Raw genomic sequence first — 16,824 nt, 5'->3', positions numbered from 1 at the left:
GGTGAGGGTCAGCAGTGGCCTGGGTTCTAGTCCTAACTGCCTATCACCTGCTGCCTGTGGGACTTTGGCAAGTTCCTTAACTGCACTGCGCATCAGTTGCTTCATCTGGAAACTGGGAAGAAACTACCCCCTGCCCCCGGGTTGATTGAGTGGATTTATCTTGAGTGCCTAGAGCAGGGGTGTCCAAAGTTTTTTCAATGTTTTTCACCAAGGGCCATATGCAGTAAAAGACCCAAACAGCTGGGCCACTCACTCGAGGTGAAGTACGTATTGCCTCTCCTGGTTTATTTAAGTAAACTAAATATATTTTTTGAATTTGCTGCGGGCCAATTAACAATGGATCATGGGCCGCAGTTGGCCTGTAGACCGCAGTTTGGACACCCCTGGCCTAGAGCCTTCAGTTCTCCTGCTGCTGCTGATGATTTATCTGATTAGGATTTCTCAGAAATCCTTCTAGGAACTCAGGTGAGTAGTCATGCATATTGGGTTTAGATAGTAGAGGAAGTGAAGCCTTTTGGGTGTGAACCTGTCTTTGGCCAGTCTCCCTCACACTGTTTCCCAAAGTGTTCACAAGGGCTGCCAGATGGGGGCGGTGGGTGGCTGGTGGCCCCTTCACCACTGCCAGGGAATGGCACTTGAAGTACAGACCTGCAGAAGGTCAGAGGGCAAGTAGAGCCACCTTTATAAATGAAACACAGAACATTGGGTGTTTTTCTCCTAGTGAAATTCTTGGAGTTGATTGACCCAGTTAAGTGAGTTGACAGTTTTGTGTTCAGTCGTTTGGCTTGTGTTTAACTCTTGGTAGTCGGATATACAGCTGGATCTCCACCCTTTCTTTCCAGGTTCGAGGTGTGAAGACAAGAGTCCTTCCTATACCCACTATATGTTCTGTTCTCTGCTGAGTTTGAATCACACTAAGTAGCTGGAATCATGTCGGAGCCTCGGGTTACAAGGATGAAAATCCGTCCTGCGATTTGCAGCTCATCACTGTGCACCGGGGCTCGTGGGTGTTTCCTCTGACCAGAGGAAGCGGTGGCGAGACAAGTTTTTGTGCTGCCTGAGCTGGGGATCATCTTCCGTGGTGGGTGGGCCAGGGGCTGCAGATTTTACCTCTGAGAAACGCAAACTCGGGCCGTGCCTGTTTCTGTTTGATAAGCCGTGAGGTTGCGGTGATGAGTAGTCCTTTTCACTTTTTACAGTCAAGGGCCTCTTATCCCGCAGTCAGGATTGGTTGTTGCTTGGTTGTTTTAAAAGGCAGGAAAACTGGGGAACCCTACAAAATGCGAACATATGCAATAAGTGTTTTATTTTAACTTATGCCTTGTAGCATCAGGTGTGAGGGGAGCCCCCGGGCTGGCCGACGGCAGCACGATGGGTCGCGTTGTCCACCAGAGATAACAAATAGCGCAGGAAGGAGTGTGGACTAGGTGAGCTGAAGCGACATCCTTAGTGAGTTTTGCCTGCTGGAATCTTGTCTCTCAGAAGGAAAATTTCTAAACGAGTTAGGTTTGAGGAAGGCTATTAATTACCTAATTAAATTGTAATTTTGTCATTTTTTAATTATTTGCAGCAGAAGCTTTTTCCCCAGATAATCTTTTTCAGACCTTTTTTTCTTACTACAAAAAGTAACACATGCTCTTTGTAAACAACTGGAACATGGAAATAGCATAAAAAGTGAAAGTTCCCTATAATTCCATTCGCTAGAGAGCTAACCATGGCTAACAGTTTATTATGTATGTCTCCAAATTTCTGTGTGTATATATATCATTTTTAAAAATACGTCCACATGTCACATTACTATTTTGGTGACTTGCTTTTTTTCTCTTTTAACATGGGCATTTTTTTTCATATCAATACAGATAGATTTACCTCACTTTTTAAACAACTTTATTGAGACGTAATTTACAAACCGTAAAATTCACGCGTTGCAGGTGTGCCATCTCTACCTAACTTTTTAACAGTTGAATTCCGTTGTGTGATAACTTACATTTAACCCCTTTCCTATCGATGGACATTTAGGTGGTTTTTAAACCTTGCATTCTTATAGATAGTGCTGCAATATACTCTTTGTTTACAGACTTCTGGGCACTTGTATAAGTGCAACTATAGAAGAAAATCCTAGAGATGGAGTTTCTGAGTCACCATGTATAAACATTTAACATCATGAGAGATAGATAGTGCCACAATTCCTGCTGAAACTTTGCAAGTGATATATAGGTTGATAGGGGAAAAACCCACACATCCCCGTCCACTGTGAGATGAAATGAAATTCCTACATTTCCTTGGCCAGGGAATATGGGTTAGCCATGCAGTGGCGACACAGAGCAGGAGTAGATGGAGCCTGTCACTGTGAGTTCCCCAGACCTAGAGGGTCTCCGGCTGCCCAGGGCCACTTGCAGGGTGGGGTCTTCCAGGACAGCCCGTTTGTACTTGGGGCTTCCGTCAGTGTCCATGAATTTCCACCCACAGTCACGCGCTCATCAGGAGTACTCACAGTTCTCCAGCTCCTTCTGGTTTCTTAGGTCAAGCTCTGCCTCTTGGTGGCCTCACTTGTCCTACCTCCAGCGGCGTCCCTGGGTCCCAGAGGCGCTGTTCACTGACCACCCGACACCAGCTTAATGCGCCCCTTTTACCTGGGGGGCCCTGAGACTGGGGTCACAGGGTTGTACCGGTTACTTTCCCACCAGCAGTTTAAAAGTGCCCATTTCCTAATGTCCTCACCCAATGTTTTCATCTTTGCTAGGGCAAGAAAAATTACTAACTTGCATTTTTTAAATCTACATGATTGAGGCAGCACATCTTGTGTGTGTGTTAGCCATCAAACCGGCCCGGTGGGACACTCCCACAGTGACAATGCCCCTCACCCCCGCTGTCATCACCCTTAGCAGATGGCACTGCTGCCTGCTCCTGGGGGAGCTGTGGTTCTACGGAGGCCCCGTGTTTAGAGAGCTAAGCGTATTTATTTGCTAGACACTTTAGCTTTTTTTCTTGCTCCTCTCTGACTTTAGCAAAATCTCCACGTAGAATTACAGCTGGCTAACTTAGAACCGTGGCTTCCTCTGGTTCAGAAATAGCCAAGTATTTACGAAAAAATGGTCTTGAGCACTTAAACTGACTGCAAACCCATATTGTCTGGTTCTTGCATCTAAGACCCGATGTGGTGAGGGAGAGCGACCTTGATAGGCCCGTCCACCTGCCTAGTGGTTAGTTAAGAGGGAGAAAGGTTGCATGTAGTTGCCCTCTGACAATCTTGCTGGCAAATTACTTTCTCCAAAACCAAAGCAAGAGCTGAGCAATTTTAGTCCTGTTGCAGCAATAATGGCTTGCAAACTAAGCTTCTGGTAGAACCCATTGTACAGATTCATGAAACTGACTGAATTAACAATAAATACCTGGGCCGTACTCAATAAATACATCTTAAGTGACAGACTGAATGACTTCCTTTCTTCAACAAATATTGTTTAGCTACTTGTTAAGAGCAGGCACTCTCTAGGCGCTAGGAATACAGAACAGAAGTTCTGTACATTCCAGTGAAGAGAAAAAAGACAGTAGTAAGAAAACACATAAGAATTTCTGACATGAGAGGGGTTATGCCATTCCGCAATCGCATTAAACAGGGGAATGCCATTGAGGAATGGGGCCAGGCAGGATGTGCAAACCTATAGGTGAGGTGCTCTAGAGAGGCTTCCGAGGAGGTGACCTGGGAGCTGAGACAAGAATGAAAAAGAGGAGCCACCACCTGGCCAGCTGGGAGGAGAGTTCCAGAGAGAAAGTGCAGCACTGGCCAGAGGGCGTAAGGTCAGAGAAGTAGGCACAGGCCTCAGTCACGTGGTACCTCGGCCATGGGAAGGAGCCTGCATTGTGTTCTAACTGCTGTGGAAAGGCATGGGAGGGTTCTGTTTGTTTTATTGTTTTCACATTTTTTATAGAGGTATCATTTACGTAAAGTAAAATGCACAGATCTTAAGTGTAAAGTTTGACTTTTGACAAATTTATGTGTCATGGGAGTTAAAGTGGAGTGAAGGGTGACAGTTTTATTTATATTTTGAGACCTCCAACAACAACTGTGTGGAGGATGGATGGATGGATGGCCAGACAGATGGATGGACGGACGAATGGACAAACAATAGTCTCATTATGTAAAATATAATGTAACTCTGAGCGGGATGGTTTGTGGAAAAGTCGTTGCAGGTGGCCTGCGAAACCATCCCTCTGCCTTCCCTGCCCCAGGAAAAGGCTAAGGTGGGGCAGGAGATGTGAGTGGACCCCAGTCCTGTGCAGGCGCTGCACTTCCCAGTCATATGTGCAGCTGTTTGTGTGCATGTGGGGGGACTTGTTGATTGTAGTGAGCAGATCCAGCCTTGTTGTGCTCTGACTGGACCCAGCTGACTCGGTCTTCTCTCTGCCCAGGAGAAATGTGAGTTGTGATCAAAAGGGTAGAATGGCAGTCACTCACTCGGTGCAATTTTGAGCGTTGTTAAAAAGGTCTCTCTTCAAAGATAGCTTTTTCGTCAACCTTTTTTTGGTGCCAAAATTACAAAACGTTTTGATTTTGAGTGTGTGAAGCTACCATGAGTCACTAACCTCGGGAGGCGGCAGTAGTTGGTCGAATTGCTCCCAGTGGAAGAGTGGAAGGGATCAGGACTCGGGACAGGTAGGTCTGGAAGGTTGCTCAGGGACTGAGAGAGATCCAGGCCGAGGCCTCTGTCCTGAGTGGACAGGTCCGAGGGAGGGGCTGGCACGGGAGCCTGGGAAGCCTGCAGTGGGAAGGAGCAGCACCAGGGGAGTGATGCAAAGGGGCTCGAGTCCTAAGCACCTCCAGTCTTCACCAGTCCTGACGTGGTTAATCAGAGGGCCAGGCACCCTTAGCTGAATTCTGCGTGCTGCGGCCGGCGCCCAGGCAGCCAGCTCCTGTGGGCAGCAGCACACACCCTGCTTTTCTCACTGGATTGGAGTGTGATGACAGGGTGTCTCATTTCATGGTGTTTCATGAATTGATGACATGTCATAGACTTTTTTCCTCACTCTGATTATAGAAGAAATTCTGCAGCGTTCCCCACTTGATTTCATGGTGTGTCTCCTATCATCAGCTAAGAGCAGCTAAGACAGTGTGAAGTGAAGGCTCTTGACAAAAACCAGCCCTTTTCCACCAGTGATTTTTCTGAGCCATCAGAGTCTTGAGCGCTCTTTCCAGCCAGTCCTTCCTGAGCACGTCCATACGTCCTGCCCTGATGGGGTGAGGCAGCAGGGCTCGACCTGCCTGCCATGGGCTGTGCTAGCCCTGGAGTGAGTGCCCAGCCACTCTGCCCAGGTTGTTCCGCTCACCGCTCTTCTGGGCTCACCTCTCAGCGCCGGCATTTGGGGATGATGGAGGCTGACAGCCCAGGGGCTAGAGAGCTCAGGGGGGCTAGCTTTGCCCTGGTCCCACATGGGAAGTGCAGGCCAGGAGATTTGGGACCAGGACTACAGTGATAGAACTACCAGTGATCTAGGTTGTATTCAGAAGGTGACATTCTAGATAACTTTCCTGTTTCTCTAGTTTCCAAACTTACAATGATTTATGATTGAAAAGATAAAAGAAAGACTTGAAGGAGGCCCTGGGTCCACAAATGATAATCAGGTGATGCTTTCTTGGGATTTCAGAGGGAAGGGAGACTTTTCACCAAGTATGTTTTATACTCTGAATTTTTTTTTTAAGGAAAAGAAAAAAATTGCCTTACTAGTTTTATAGGGATGTCATAACAAATAATCACAAACTTCGTGACTTAACAGAAATTGATTCTCTACAGCTCTGGAAATCCAGAATCGAGGTGTTGGTAGGGCCACGCTCCTTCCAGCAGCTCTAGGGGAGAGGGCTTCCTCGTCTCTCCACGTCAGGGATTCCCCGGCTTGTCCAGCCTCTGTCTCTGTCTTCATAAGGCTTTCTCCTTTCCCCTGGTGTCTTCTACTCTTCTCTCCTAAGGATAGTTATTAATTAGATTAGGGCTGTCCTGGTTAATCCAGGATGATCTCTTCTCAAGATCTTTAATTATATCTGTAAAGACCACTTTTCCAAATAAGGTCTCATTCACAGGTATTGGGGAGGGTCAAGATTTGGACATATCTTTCGGGGGAACCACCATTTAACCCCCTACAATTGCCAACCAGATTTTGGGGGGGGGACTCACTTATGTGCTGCTTATGATAGAACCATCTCAAATATAAAGTTGAAAGAAAAGGGATTTTAAAAGATACCATACAAACACTAACCAAGAGAATGTATTTTATACCCTCTCTATATTCACCTCTTCCAGAAGAGGAGTCCTCAGAGCCTCGGGGGCAGCCCAGGAGGATCCTAGGACCCTCGTAGCATTCCGGCCCCTGAGCTGCCCGCAGCGATAGGAGGAAGGAGGCTGGAGTGGAGAGTCAGGCTGCAGCTGACAGACCCAAGGTCACACGCTTCTTGGAGACTGGAGATGGGGATGGAGTGCCTCAGCCTAGGACGGGGGAGAATGGGCGCAGAGAGGAGCGGGAAGCCAGGGTCCTGGGCAGGGACGCAGAATGTGGTTCCCTCTCCTGAGCATAGGTTCTGTTTGCCCCTTCACCTGTTTACTTCATTTAATCCTGACGCCAGCCTGGTAGGTCAAGCACATCCCCAGCCCCTCTTTTTTTATACAAAGTCACATAGCTTGGTAGTAGCAGAGGCAGGACTCTGTGTGTCTGGCTTTTGGCCACTACACCTTTTCAGGAGTGACAGGACCCCATGCCTGTCTTCAGGACGCGTGTACATAAAGGGAGAGAGCCTGCGTAGGAGCCCACCCGGTGTGGAGGCAATGGCGCAGAGCGTCACTAAAGCAGTGAAACGAGGCCGGTGTGTTGCACGTCCCCACAGGCCCCTGCTCTGTCCCCATTCTCAATCCCCCACTCTCCTTCCTTTTCCCACTTGGGCTTCTTTCAGGCACTGCTCCATCAGCCTTGGATTCCAGCTCTGCTGACGCCCTGTCTGAGACCTGACCTATACTTGAGGTTGCCTGTTGTTCCTCCACCAGCCCTCCGGCCTCCGGGGACGTGTGGTGGCAATGTTAGAAGATCACGCTTAGCTTTGGCCTCGCTCCATCTCAGTTCTTTCCATCCTATAGAAGCTCCATTAATTGAGAAAAGATCACTTGTCCTAAGGCTATGCCTGCGCAACTCTCTGTGAGCCTTTTTGTTTGTGGCTTCTAGGGGAGCAGCTGCCAGACCCCCGAGAATGGGCTTGTTTCCATGGGACTGGGTAGCTGCTCGCAGTCCAGGAGGAATTCGGAGGCAGCTCCTCATTTCTTCCCTGCAGAGAAATCTTGTGTCTCCCCAATTTAATACCACCACCACCACCACCACCAAAACAAAACCAGGAATGCAATGGAACATTGTAAATTCTCACCTCTGGAGTAATCAGGCTTGCCTTCTCTTTCTCTCTCACCCACATCCACTCTATCAGCAAGTCCTGTCAGTTTAGTGTTTAAGATGCGACCAGGATCCAACTTCTTGTCAACTTCTGCTACCACCCCTGGCCAAGCCACCGTTGTTTCGCCCTGGGTTAGTGTGATGGTCTCTAACTGGTCTCACTGTTGCCACCATTGCCCCTTCAGGCCACTCGCAGCACAGCTAGAGTGAGTCCGCTCCCTGTAAGCAAAGGTGGAGCCCTCACCCTGGGCCACAAGGCCGGGGAGGTCTCACCTCATGTCCTGCACTCCCTGCCATTCGCTGGCCTCAGCCTCTGCCTGACAGCGCCGCGCCCTTTCCCTCCTCCTTGTTCACCTCTGGACGTCATCTACAGTTACAAACCCCACTTCTCAGCCCTCCTCTCGCCTTCCTTGCCTAGTGTCACTTGTCACAGTCTTGCATGCTACAGGTTTACTCCCGTCCCTTCCCCCGCTAGAATGTAAGGAAGATGAGGATTTGGTCTTTCATCTCCTGCCAAATGGCCTGTCCGACAGCAGGCCCCTCAGACATGACTGGACGGATGAACTTTTCTGTTGTTTTCCTGGCAGATTAGATGTGGAGTACCTCCCTTAATGTTTTCTTCTTCCTTGATTAAAATAAAAAAGATTTTAGACTCTGAAATATTCTTGGGAAAGGAGATGGGAGGTGGAGAGCAGGGGCCACCCCTCTGCTCTTGAGCAGAGCCTGCATCCATCCGAACCGTCGGAGGCGCTGCTCTGTGTGAGGCTGCTCCCTAGCGGGCCGGCAGGCACACTCCCTCTTCTCCCTTCCTTGTCCCAGAGCCCAACTCTGACTCGCACCGCTTCTCCCACGTCCGCTTTTCTTCGTTAGCGCAAGTCTCTGACAGGTTTGTCTTTTATTTTTAAATTTTTGAAATAAAAGCAATGTGAATATGGAAGAATGTTGTAAACCATTCAGAATGATATAAAAAGTCTGCTCTCGTGACCTGTAATCCTTTCATGAAAGGTAGCCCTGGTTAATAGTCACTATCCCTCTAGGAAAAAAACACATGCATAAAATAATACCAGCATATACACCGGGGGTGCCAAAAAAATGTGTACACATCACTCGTATTCATCTCTTGTTATTGGTATATACTGAGTATTACAACTTTAATAGTTTTTTCCTTAAAATGTGTATACATTTTTTGGAGATAGATAGATATATAGATAGATAGATATAGATATAGATATAGATACAGATATATCTTAAAATGGCTGTGAACAGAATCATGGACATGTTATTCTGTAATTAATAAAATTTGGAAGTCTTTCCGTATTAATCCATACAGATCTACCTTGTTTTCAGTAACCGCCTAATGTTGCATTGTACCATGATGTATACACCCAACTCCATCTTGACAGGCATTGGATGCTTTCTGGGTTTTTGTTACAACAATAGTCCAGTGACGATCCCTATACATCTTGGCACATGTTATGGTACTACCTGTAGAACCCGTATCTGGCAGTGCATTGCAGGCTAAAGGGGCACGGGCATGTAAAATTTTGATAGATATTACCAAACTACCTCTGAATGGTTGCATTGGTTCATTCTTCTAGAGTATGTTTTCCTCCCAACTTTTTATTTCAAAGTGTTAAACCTACAGGAAAATAGAAATAATAATTTAATGAATCCCCAACTATCCTTCATCTGGGTTCACCTGTTACTCTGTTGCCACATGCATTAGTTTGCTAGGGTCGCCATAACAAAATACTGCAAAATGAGTGGCTTAAACAACAGAAATTTATTTTCTCACGGTTCTGGAGGCTGCAAGTCTCAGGTCAAGGTGTCGGCAGGTTTGGTTTCTTCCAAGGCCTCTCTCCTTGGCTTGCAGACGGCCACCACCTCACTGTGTCCTCACATGGTCACCCCCTCGGTCTATGTGAGTGTCCTAATCTCCTTTTCTTATAAGGATACCAGTCATGTTGGATTAGGGCCCACCCGTATGACCTCATTTTACCTTAATTACCTCTTTTAAGGTCCTGTCTTCAGATAGTCACATTCTGAGGTACTGAGGGTTAGGACTTCAACATAAGAATTGGGAGGGGAGACACAGTTTGGCCCATGACACCACGTTTGCGTCTTTTTATACAGTACATATCATATTAATATAAGTAATGGATGTATTATATAATTATATTTGTTGTATTTATTATTTATAATAATAATGCATTAGAATTATACCATTTATAATAGCGTGTTTATTATGTAATTATACTATGTCATATATGATTTTTCTCCTAAATCTTTTGAAAGTAAATTGCAGCCATTCTGATGCTTCGGCACATACCTTCTATGAATGAGGAAGTTCTCCTTGCGGTATGTTGTGATGTCCTTATTTTATACTGATGGAGACAGATTTCGCTGAAGCAAAAGAACAAAGGAGCGTCGTGGCTCCAGCCCTGACTGGGGGCTTCCCTCCAGATGGTTTTGTCCTGGCCCAGTTTCCTCCGTATCTCCTTTCTGAGTCCTCAGCCCCTCGGCAAGACTTGGGTGCTCATGAGAAGGTGGCCTCCTGCCTTCAAGAGCCAATCGGGCGAGCAGAACCTCTTGCCCTCAACTCTGGATTCTTTAGTGTCGTTGATGTTTTGGATCTATGATATGTCAACAGAATGACAGGCCACCTTACAATTCCACCTGCTTTTTGGTCTCCATCAAACTGTCTGTCTAAACACTAGACTTCATTTCTGTATACAGACTGTCCTTGCTTTGCAAACTGTGGACTGCGTGTATTCATTTAGAGAAGGAGGGTGTATTGATTTAGGCACCGTTTTCTCCCTCCCTGTCTCCCGTCTCCTCTGCCTGCACCCTCTTTGGCAGATTAGGGCTCTGCCAGAAGTTGGCCCTTGCCTGCTACCAGTGGTAATGCGGCCTCCTCCGTGGGCTTGCGTCCCTCTCTGTTCCTTCCTCAGTACTGTTGTGTGGGAAACATCACACATGTGGCACTTTCCGTGTTTGTTTTAGTAGATAGAATCCTTGTGGAAATAGTCTGCCTGGAGCTTCACTGGAGGGCAGGACTCTTAGAAACTTTATGTTTACTTCTGTTCAAAACGGTTGTGTCTGTAGACCAGAGGTGAAGGTGTCAATCTGGGGAGTCCTTTGCCGTCTGAGGTCAGTCAGGCTGTTGTTGAGAGAGCACCCCACCCTGCTGGCTGTGCTGTAGCTGGGACAGTACCACTGCCTGGGGCTGTGACATAGCCAGTGTCCTTCCTCTGTCCTCTCTGCCCCCAGAAATCCACCCTCTGCCTGATTCAGAACTGCTTTCTAAAACACACTTCCTGGCATGTCTTCCACTCGGCTTAGCATCTTCCCTGGCTTTTTCTTCTCTACAGGATTCAGTCCAGACTTCTTAGCTTGGCATTCAAGACCCTCCCTCATGTGGCCCCTGCTCAGTTTGTCTGCCTTGGTACCTGCTGTATCAAATCCAAATCAAATTATGCCAAACACACTCTGCTACATTATGTCCCTGTGCCTATGAGTTCGTGGTGTGTGCTCTGTCCAGAATGTACCTCTCTCCCCTCCCTTACCCATTTGCTAAACTCCTCCCCAGCCTTCAGGACATGGCTTGGCCACCTCTCACTGCTGAAGCCCCTGCTGACTAGCACCCTTCCTCCAAGCAGGCAGGGCTGGTCATCCTTCCCCCAACCCTTCACTCTGCCTCAGACTTACCTCTTCTCTAGCACTTGCTGCACACATGGCTATATGTCTGCCTTCCTGACAGACTACTGCCTTTGTCTCTTCAGTGCCTAGGTGGGAGCAGGCCCTCAGCGAACCTTTGGGTGTATGGGTGGGTGGATGGATTTTTCATTGGGTAGAACATATCCTGAAGTTAGAAGTAGCTACATTCCACTTTGTGGTTTCCATTCCATATCTGAGAGAGCCTTGTCACAAAGAAGAAGAAAGTACAATTTACCACAGTGTGAGGAGTCATTCTTCCTAGTGTCCAGTTCTGAAGAATCTGTGCTGGTTGGTAGCAATACCGGGCCTCTGTGACCTTCACGGCTCATCGTACATTGTCACATATTAAAAGAGCAAGTACCTTAATTTGGCATGATAAGCACTGAGTGTACTGATAACCCAACTTATTATTTGCATTTTGCTTTGTTATTGCTGTGGAAAGCTACTGAATGTCTGTCTTTTCTTTCAGTCAAACGCTTCAGAGAACCAAAGCATGAAAGACGTCCATGGAGGATATGGTAGGTATTTAAATATTAACTCATGCCTAGAATGTTTTTGACCATTTTCAGGGTGTTTTTTTTTTTTTGGGGGGGGGGGATGGAGGGATGGAATGTGAGCAATTACACATAACTAAGTGTTGGACTCCCTTAACTGAATTAGTCATCAGGAACTGTGTATAATGAAAGCACTCCGATTCCTCCCGGTAACTGTTGAGCCCTACCTTGAGTCTGTCACACTCTGCTGTCCAGTTTTAGAAGAGGGAAGATAATACAGATACCAATCTGTGCCACCGGCTCCTTCAGTTATGTCTCTCTGTTGTTAGATTATGTTAAATCCTTGGATTCTATAGTCTGTATGCATAAGCAAAAAATAATCTAAATTTGGAGATTTGTCATATATACCATGTAAATGTTCCTCTCCCCAAAACTAGTTTTTCTTGGTTCTAGGATGACGCTGTGGGGGCAGTTTTTCCTTCATAAAAAATGGTAGTAAAGCTTCAGACATAGCTTCTATAGACAAACTTAGAAAACTAAATCACGTGGAAGGAGACAGCCAGCTCTTCAGGACAGCATGATGCCACAAGAAACTTACCTTTTTCGGGCTGTCTCAGACTGCCACCTATCCTAACAAAATAGGCATTTTTCTCCTTCAGAGAAAACTGATAAATCAGTGTGGTAAAGACCCCTATAAAAGGTTCAGTACATACTTGATTGATCTCCAATGCCTTAGTTCTGGATGTTGATAATTATTTTTGTTTCCCCCCAATTGGTTTCTCAAATTTGAGTATCCAGCTTGGGCTGGGGGTACCTAGGGAGGAGAGTTGGGGTGCTGTGTTTACACACACTGCCCTTTGGTAACTCCTACTTTGCCGTAATTTTAGGAACTGATTTTCAAGCCTCGGTCACAGGGTTGGTCTGGATCATCTCTAAGGTCTGTTCTAGTCCTGAGATCCCATGGCTGAAGTTCCATGCACTTCTGTGTGCCCCTTTATCACCCCCGTTCAGTGGCCCAGCCCATTCTGGATGCCCAGCCTGGGGGGCCGAGAGAGATGGCCTCAGTTCAAAGGTTCCCCAGCCACAAACCACAGTAGTCTCCAGGTGTTTGTGGCAGAGAAGCGACTAAAGGCCCCACGTCATCTCCACCTTGCTCCTGCCCTGTGGACTAGGGGGGAGGGACAGCACAGGGTGTCCCAAAGACGAACAACTTTGTTGTTTCCTTTTTTGAAATTCTCCTCAAGTAGCCCAGGGGTTGGCAGACTGTAGCCCGCAGGCCCAATCTGGCCCACTGTCTGTTTTCATAGATAAAGTGTTACAGGAACAGTAGTGCCGATGTCTGCTTTGAGGCTACAATGGCAGAGTACGTAATTGCTATGGAGGACAATGGCCCACAAAGCCTAAAATATTTACTCTTGGACCCTTTACAGAAAAGGTTGCCTATCCCTGATCTAGCCCAGTGTTGAAATGGCAGCAGCGGAAAGTTGTTGGGGGTTTCACCTGCAGGACTAGCTGTGTGCAAGTGTCCTTACTCGCACGTCATTCGCTGCCTCAGTGAGGCTGAGTGGGAGCTCGCTAAGAAAGGAGACAACTTGGACTTCATCGCAAAGTTGTGATCCAGCATTTCATTCTGAAGTAACAAAACATGTAAAAGTAAAGACACCTATTTTAAATATGTGTTTAATGTATTTAAATATGTGTTATTCATCGGTGGCCTTTTAGGAATTTCCATGCACTGTTATTGAAGGTTTTGAAAGGCAGCTGAAGCACCAACCCTGAGTTAGTACTGATGCCCCAGGAAGAGGTGACTCGTAATTAGAAGTTGGGGTCTCCCAGTGGCTTTTCTCCTACTTCAGCCTTAGCATTTTCCCCGGATTGGATATTACCCTCTTGTCGGAGTGATAACAAGTGCTGGTCCTATTTTGTACAGGTTTTTAGACACTTCCAAACAAGCCATAGGAATGCTCTTCATCCACTTCGCAAATGTATACCTAGCAGATCTCACCGAAGAGGACCCTTGTTCACTGTAAGTGGCCTGTATTTGAGTATAAACATTACCCGCCCCTCCACTTAAAATGCCGGCTGGCCTTGCTTTCTGCAGCCAGTCATGTTCCCTCTAGCTGGGGGAGAGGGCGGCTCGCCTGTGCCCTCTGTGACCTCTGAGAGGTCATCCTGTGTGTGCTGCCTGTGAGCTCAGACACACACCTATTAGTTGAATGTTAGGGCTTTGCCTGGTGACATTGTGCGCTGGATTCCTGCCAATCAATCTGAATTCTGTTTCTTGGCTTCCTAGTACCCCAAGTCTCCCAGTTTCCAGGCAGCCCCTGGCATGGAAGCACAGTTCCCCAAAGGGGTGTCTCTGTGCTGGAACAGGACACACAGGGCTTCTCTGTGGTGTCAGCCACTCAGGACCAAAGCCGTTGTTAACCTTCGTTGACCTCTTTGACCTGAAGACCATGGGTTGTTTGTCCTTGACAATACAGTGTGCTTTCCACACAGCCCAGAGCCATCTGCCTGAAATCCCACTTGGGCCATGATACGCTGTCCTGCTTGTATAGACAGCCCCGGCCTGGTGCCTCCTTAGCAGCTGGAGGGGAAAAGGGGGCTCACCTGCCTAGTGCTGGCTCCATCTCCTACCTTCCGGGCTCCGACTTGGTGCTCCAGCCATCCTGGGCTACTCCTCGTGGCTCCCAACCCTACCTGCTGTCTCCTGCTTCTGTGCCTTTGTCATGCTGCCCTCTGCCTGGAGGGCTGGTGACTCCCTTACCAAGAGGTTCCTTGTGTATTTAAGATCATTTGGACTGGAAGATTCTTTTCAGCTTCTCTTTTTTGGTGACAGTGTACAGTTTTGAGATTTAGTCAGGCCCAGATTTCTAGAAGGAAGTTGTGAAGTGTTCCTTCCCAGGGTCTTTCCTTAAGGCCTGGATAGGTTGTGATCTGTTTGGGTGTAGTCTCAAAGCACGGGACTGGGAAGGTGGTCCTCCCTAGGGAAAACAGTCAGGGAAGGGCTTTGTCGTTGCAATCCTTGAGCCTAGCAGCAAGCTCATGGCTCCTCTGCTAATCATCTTGCTGTCGTTGGCTGAGATCGTCTGAGAGCCAGCCACATATGCCAGAGGCACTGGGGCAAGGAAACCTAACTCCTGGCGCAGCTGTGGCCATATCACTGTCCCTTACGGTGCCTCCCTTGCCCATCAGCAAAAAGATGATACAACTTTAAAGGGGGACATTGACAGACTGCATCACAGCCAAGACGGAGAAGGGTGACCAATCTCAGGTGCTCAGCCTGGAGGAGAAAAGGCCCAAGATGGAGCTTGGGGTGGTGAAGAGAGCACTTGGCTGAGAGGCCGGACTGTGGGACGTGGTGAGACTTTCCTGAGCCTCAGTTTCCTCATCTGTCCTGTGTCCCCTACCAGATCCCCGGGTCACCGTGAGGGTGTCCTGAGATGATGAGTGTAAGCGCCACGGGGAACCATAGGGCATTTATCAATGAAGATGTTAATAGTTCAGTTGGAGGATATTGTCGTTAAAACTTGGGAAACTTGTGGAAGAGCAGGTGCTGTACTGGGATTTATTCCAGGCTGCACCCTGTGACTTTTTACAGATGGGGTAGGGTTGGGCTAGACCTGGGGTATCTTGGGCGTCTACAAACCTGGACAGTTTCAGCTCAGAGAGAGGAGAAACAAACAGGGACAAGCTGCTTCCTGTGGCCTCGGGTTCCCTGTGCTGAGGATGCTGCTTGGATGGGAGTTAAGCTTTTGTGACACCCAGGGCTCCGTGACTGAGGGGCTATGATTCTAAGAGTGCGTTGGTGTGGCATTTGCAGTGTGGTAGGTAGTGTTTACATATATTGACTCATTTGATCCTCATAACAGCCCTGCAATATCGACACTTTGATTATCTTCGTTTTACAGTCAGGGAACTAAGGCAGAGAGTTGTTAATCAAGTTCACACAGCTCAAGAGTGATGGAGCTAGGACTTGAACCCAGCCAGTCTGGCTCTGTGGCCCACATAAAACTGTGCTGTCTGCCGCTCTCACCTGTGCTGGGTTCAGAGTATAGTGCTTTCTGCCTGTTCCCAAGACCTGGCACACTGTAGACTCAAGTAACTTGGGTGAGGGAATGAATGAACTAATGTATGTTCAGGCGTACCTCAGAGATACTGTGGGTTCAGTTCCAGACCACCGCAGTAAAGCAAGTACACAATAAAGTGAGTGGTAATCTTTTTGCTGGTAGAGGGTCTTGCCTTCAATTTGTAAAAAAAAAAAAAAAAAATGCAACATCTATGAAGCGCAGTAAAGTGAAACACAGTAAGACGAAGTGTGCCTGTATGTGTATCAGGTGTTCTTGCTATTTTCAGGATGGGTCTCACGTGTGAGAACCACTTGAAACCAGTTAGATGTAAGCATCTGAGAGCGGCATAGCGCAGGGCCAGAGCGCAGCTGTGTGTGAGTTTGAAGAAATTGCCGTGGAAGTAGTCACTATTCCTTCCATGTCTGGTCTGAGAGTGACCCCTTGTGATGTTAAAGCGGAAGGGCAGGCAGGAGAAAATGCTGCCGCTCCCTCTGGTTTTCTCACCTCTGCAGGGCGCCGGCAGGGTCCTGAGCACAGAGCAGTGTGTGTACCCTCTGATCTCAGAGGGCTGTGAATGTCGTCCAGGCCTTGGGGTGGTGGCTGAGTCATCTTTAAAGGACTCAAGCCTCAGTAACTCGGAAGCATTGCAGTTGGTCTGTGGTACCTGGAGCTTCTCTGGGGGTTTCCGAGCCCTGTGGCATCCCAGTGGCCTAGAACCTGACTGCGTGTTTCCTGCTGTCTAGAGAGCCAGGCCTCTCTACAGGTACCCAGCAAGAGGTCTGGATACAGGTCCTTGAGGGAGGGCCAGTGGGCAAGGGACCGTCCCTTGGCAAGGGAAAAGGTGTCTGTCAGACAGACAGAAACAGACTTGACAAGAACACGTGGGCAAGGTAGACACGCTCCTCTGTCCCGCCTCCTTCCTTCCTCCATCATCCTGCCTTTTCCATGGGAAGTAAAACTTCCTTTTTAGAAATATTTCCTTGCACTCATCTACATGGCAGGTTTGGAAGCACGGGGATGAGCGAGGGCCACGTGGCGCTGCCCTCTTTGGTCTAAAAATACCCCTGAGGCCATTTCCTGAGCTGCTCTGTGCAGTGGCACTGACTCGGGCGTTGGTGGGG

The 16,824-nt window shown here is 47.8% G+C and overlaps 1 protein-coding gene across 2 annotated transcripts in view; it reads left to right on the top strand.

The window, feature by feature from the left end:
- STIMATE (STIM activating enhancer) overlaps positions 1-16,824 on the top strand; it is a 48,005-nt gene that overhangs the window by 21,366 nt on the left and 9,815 nt on the right. For both annotated transcript variants that reach the window (XR_012489708.2, XM_019724285.3), the window contains exons 2-3: positions 11,609-11,657; positions 13,564-13,659. Coding sequence is in view for 1 of the 2 variants with exons in the window: in XM_019724285.3 (XP_019579844.1) it covers positions 11,609-11,657; positions 13,564-13,659 (145 nt within the window). In the remaining variant the exon portion in view is untranslated. The remainder of the gene's footprint in view (positions 1-11,608; positions 11,658-13,563; positions 13,660-16,824) is intronic.

Source organism: Rhinolophus sinicus, chromosome 5 (assembly GCF_057876585.1).
Source record: "Rhinolophus sinicus isolate RSI-liver-muscle chromosome 5, RSI-T2T, whole genome shotgun sequence".
NCBI classification, from domain to species: Eukaryota; Metazoa; Chordata; class Mammalia; order Chiroptera; family Rhinolophidae; genus Rhinolophus; species Rhinolophus sinicus.
Note: the sequence above shows the minus strand (reverse complement) of the source record. Positions and strands in the feature narration are given on the sequence as shown.